The 4977-nt window shown below is 42.2% G+C and overlaps 2 protein-coding genes across 2 annotated transcripts; both read left to right on the plus strand.

The window, feature by feature from the left end:
• The first annotated feature begins 827 nt into the window (after window positions 1–827).
• Window positions 828–3035, plus strand: LOC138883150 (uncharacterized). Its single transcript, XM_070163810.1, has 3 exons — window positions 828–1102; window positions 1195–2316; window positions 2747–3035. The coding sequence occupies exons 1-3, from the start codon at window positions 828–830 to the stop codon at window positions 3033–3035; spliced, it is 1686 nt and encodes a 561-aa protein (XP_070019911.1).
• Window positions 3036–3281: 246 nt separating this feature from the next.
• Window positions 3282–4775, plus strand: LOC138883151 (uncharacterized). Its single transcript, XM_070163811.1, has 2 exons — window positions 3282–3723; window positions 4207–4775. The coding sequence occupies exons 1-2, from the start codon at window positions 3282–3284 to the stop codon at window positions 4773–4775; spliced, it is 1011 nt and encodes a 336-aa protein (XP_070019912.1).
• The last annotated feature ends 202 nt before the right edge of the window (window positions 4776–4977 follow it).

A 4977-nucleotide genomic window follows, 5' to 3' on the forward strand; every position in this document is an offset into this window, starting at 1 on the left:
CTTGGCCTGAACTTGTCCGGGCATTCTTAGCTAAATGGTTCCCCCAAAATAAAAAGTCTGAGCTCCGGGATAAGATTTTATTTTTCAAGCAAGTACCGGGAGAACATCTATATCAGGCATGGGATCGGTTCAAGTTATATTTGGTGAGGTCTCCCAACTATGGTTTTCCGGATTCTATCTTGTTGGAAAAATTCTACATGAGCTTGGATCCTATGAACCAATCTATAGACAACAATGGAGCTGACGGATCTTTCATGGACAAATCATCTGCAAGGGTCACACAAATACTTGACAAAATGGCAAAGCATAATCAAGCATGGCACTCAGAGGACACCACAGGTGGAATTGCATATGAATATCCTTCCTTGACCACCATGATCAAGGAAAATCAAGAGAGGGATCAAGTGATTGCAAGGCTTGCCAAAAATGTTAATGTGTTGACAAAGATGTTCACAGAAAGCCAAACGAAGAAAGTAAATGTGGTGGAAGATGTGCAACCCATATCAAAGGAAGACTTTGAGGAGGAAAACTATGTCAACAACTCTCAAGGAGGTTATCAAAGGCAACAATACCAAGGACAATCACAACAAAATCAATGGAGGCCTCATCCGCAAGGGCAAGGCAACCAACAGTGGAGAAATGACCAAGGCAGCTCAAATCAAGGTAATTAGAACAATAACAACAACTCCCCAAATCAGAGTTCAAACCCTTATGTTCCTCCAAAGGGTCAATATTCAAATCAAGGTTCCTTAAGTGAGTCTAAGTTGGAAGGCATGTTTGAATGGGTATTGCAAAATCAAGAGAAGTCCGACACTTCTATAAGGAATATGACCGAGCTTGTTGGTTCTTATACCGTGTCCATTCAAAAATTGGAGATGCAAATGAGAGACCTCTCTAGGGAACAAAATCCGAAGCAAAAAGGGACACTTCCAAGTGACACAATTGCGAACCCCAAGGGTAGTGGGAGTGGTCCAGCTTCTTATGTCATGGCAATTACTAATTGGAGTGGGAAGGTACTACAAGGAGGGAGTGAACAAGTGGTTGAAGTTGAAGAGTCCAAACATGAAGTTGAGGTTGAAGAGCCAAGTGTTAAGTTGAAAAGGTTTCGGAAGAGTTGAAGGTGTAACAAGAAAACCGGGAAGAGGTAAAGGAAAAGGTAAATGAGACACTAAAAACTCTACCACCTATTCCTAGACCTCCTCCTCTATTCCCTCAAAGACTTTCTAGGAAGGTAGATGATAGCAAACTCGAAAAGTTCTATGATATTCTCAAGCAATTATCGGTGAATATTCCATTTGTGGAAGCATTTCAAGAGATGCCACGTTTTGCTAAATATTTGAAAGATTTGATTACCAAGAAGAGAACCACCAAAAATGAAGTGGTGAATGTGACTCACCAGGTTAGTTCCTTCATTGCAACATCTACCGTTCAAAAGAAGGAAGACCCGAGAGCTTTTACCATTCCTTGTACTATTGGGGCACATGATTTTGTAAGAGCCCTTTGTGATAATGGGGCTAGCATCAACTTGATGCCTCTTGCCATTTACAAGCAAGCAGGGTTAGGTATGCCAAGGCCTACAAGTATGAGATTGCAAATGCCTGATCGTTCCATAAAGAGACCGGTGGGAATTGTTGATGATGTACTTGTTAAAATGGGAAAGTTTCATTTACCCGCCAATTTCGTAATCCTTGATTGTGCGGTTGACAAAGAGATCCCTATCATTTTGGGGAGACCATTCCTAGCCACAGGAAGAGCACTAATGGATTCAGAACGGAATGCGATCAAATTTTGTGTGAATGATGAAGAGGTCACATTCCAAGAAAGTAAGGGTATGAGAATACCACATGAATATGAGAGCATCTCGGTGATTGATGTTGTTGATGAAGTGGAAGATGCGGTTGAAATAAAGACGGAAGAAAAATGCCTTGGTGAGGCGTTGGCGGCTATTTTGGTGAACTTTGATAGCAAAGATATGGAAGGATATATGGAATCGGTAAATGCATTGGAAGGGCTTGGGTCCTACACTTATGCTCCGGTAAAGTTCTCTCTTGACTTGGAGAATAGAGCCACTCCTCTTGCAAAGCCTTCTATTATTGAGCCACCGCAATTAGAGCTCAAACCACTTCCACCACACTTGAGGTATAAATTTCTTGGCTCAAATGATACTTTACCGTTAATCATTTCTTCTTTGTTGAATGATGTGCAGGTAGAACAATTGTTGGAAGTCTTGAAGGATCATAAGCAAGATATTGGATGGACAATTGGGGATATCCGAGGGATTCCCCCAGAATTTCGAACGCAAGATCCAATTGGAGAGTAAGATGAAACCAAGTGTGGAACATCAACGGCGGTTGAACCTGTCCATGCAAGAGGTGGTAAAGAAAGAAATCATCAAATGGTTGGATGCCAGGGTATTCTACCCCATTGTCGATAGTTCTTGGGTGAGCCTAGTGCAGTGTGTGCCAAAAAAGGGAGGCATTATCGTGATTGAAAATGATAAAAATGAGCTCATCCCAACAAGAACGGTGACTGAATGGAGGGTGTGCATTGATTATTGAAAGCTCAATAGTGCCACATGCAAAGACCATTTCCCTATGCCTTTTATTTATCAAATGCTTGATCGGCTAGCGGAAAGGTCATTCTATTGCTTTTTTGATGGATATTCAGGCTACAACCAAATCAACATAGCACTGGAGGACCAATAGAAGACAACATTCACTTGCCCTTATGGAACTTTTGCTTTTAGCCGGATGCCATTTGGTTTGTGCAATGCTCCGGCTACTTTTCAAAGATGTATGATGTCCATTTTCTTCGACATGGTGGGGGATTTTCTAGAGGTTTTCATGGACGACTTCTCGGTGGTAGGTGACTCTTTTGAGCATTGTCTTAATAATCTTAGACAAGTGTTTAAGAGATGTGAAGAGACCAACCATGTGCTCAACTGGGAGAAATGCCATTTCGTAGGGGATGAAGGCACTGTATTGGGGCATAAAATTTCAAAACATGGCATAGAGGTTGACCGGGCAAAGATTTAGATTATTTCAAATCTTCCTCCGCCTACTTCCGTTAAAGGTGTTCGATGTTTCTTGGGGCATGCCGGGTTCTATAGGCGTTTCATCAAGGATTTTCCCAAGATTGCAAATCCTATGTGCAAACTCCTTGAAAAAGCTGCCAAATTTGTGTTTGATGAGAAATGCCTCAAAGCCTTTGAGGAATTGAAGCAAAAGCTCACCACATCACCTATTATTGTCACACCCGATTAGTCTCTTTCTTTCGAGCTTATGTGTGATGCTAGTGGTGTAGCTATTGGAGCAATGCTTGGCCAACGTCACAACAAGGTTCTTCACCCGGTCTATTATGCAAGCAAGACACTCAATGGAGCGCAAATGAATTACACGGTGACTGAGAAAGAACTTCTTGCCATTGTCTATGCCTTTGAGAAGTTCCGGGCTTATTTGTTAGAATCCAAGGTGATCGTGTGCAGAGATCATGCTTCTCTTCGCTATCTCATGGCAAAGAAGGATGCGAAGCCTAGGTTAATTCGGTGGGTTTTGTTGTTGCAAGAATTTGACTTCGAGGTCAAGGATCACAAGGGAACTCAAAATCAATTAGCGGATCATTTATCAAGGTTTGAAGAGGCAGGGAGGCCAAAGGGAATCTTGAAATCAATGATGCATTCCCGGATGAACAAATATTGGCCCTATCTAGCACTTTTGCTCCTTGGTATGCCAATATTGCTAACTACTTGGTTAGTGACCTTATTCCGGATGGATTGCAATCATATCAAAAGAAGAATTTTTTGAGAGACTGTCAGCAATACTATTGGGAAGAACCATTCTTGTTTCGTGTTTGTGCTGACAACATCATCAGAAGGTCTGTCCCAGAAGAAGAGATTATGCCAATACTAAAGGCATGCCATGACTCACCGGTTGGGGGTCACCATGGGGGAAATCGAACTACCGATAAGGTGCTTGAATGTAGTTATTATTGGACGTCAATCTATCATGATGCCAATCAAATGGTCAAGGCTTGTGACCAATGCCAAAGACAAGGATCAATTTTCAAGAGGCATGAAATGCCAATGAACTTTGTGATGGAGATAGAAATCTTCGACGAGTGGGGAATTGATTTTATGGGTCCCTTTGTAAGATCTTGTGGGATGAAATATATCTTGGTGGCTGTGGACTGTGTCCAAATGGGTTGAAGCAATTGCCTTACCAAACAACGAGGCAAGAAGTGTGACCACATTCTTAAAGAAAAACATATTCACTCGGTTTGGCACTCCTAGAGCCATTCTTAGTGATGGTGAGTCTCATTTCTGTAACAAGGCTTTCACGGGGCTACTAGAGAAATATGGTGTCAAGCATAAGGTGGCCACACCTTATCATCCCCAATCAAGTGGCCAAGTTGAAGTTTCCGATCGGGATATAAAGAGTATTCTAGCAAAGACTATTAATGCAAACAGGACCGATTGGTCAAGGAAGCTAGATGACGCATTGTGGGTGTACCGCATGAAGTACAAAACTCCTATTGGCACTTCTCCTTATCGGTTAGTCTTTAGAAAAGCTTGTCATCTACCCGTAGAACTGGAACACAAAGCCATGTGGGCTCTGAAGAGGTTGAACTTGGACTGGGCTGAAGCTGCAAATTTGAGGTTAACACAACTTAATGAAATGGAGGAATTCCGTTTCCATGCATATGAAAATGCAGTTGTGTATAAAGAAAGGATAAAGTTCGTCCACGACAAAAAGATCTTGAAGAGGGAGTTCAAGTAGGGTGACTTGGTTTTGCTCTTTAACTCAAGGCTCAAATTGTTTTCGGGCAAGCTCAAATCGAAATAGTCTGGTCCGTTCAAGGTGGTAAATGTCTCTCCTTTTGGAGCAGTGGAACTAGAATCGGAGGATGGGCTCCGAACCTTCAAAGTGAGTGGCCAGCGGGTCAAGCACTACTTGGGCACAGACGGAGAAAAATATTTGG

The sequence above is a fragment of the Nicotiana sylvestris genome, chromosome 12 (assembly GCF_000393655.2).
Source record: "Nicotiana sylvestris chromosome 12, ASM39365v2, whole genome shotgun sequence".
Classification (NCBI taxonomy): Eukaryota; Viridiplantae; Streptophyta; class Magnoliopsida; order Solanales; family Solanaceae; genus Nicotiana; species Nicotiana sylvestris.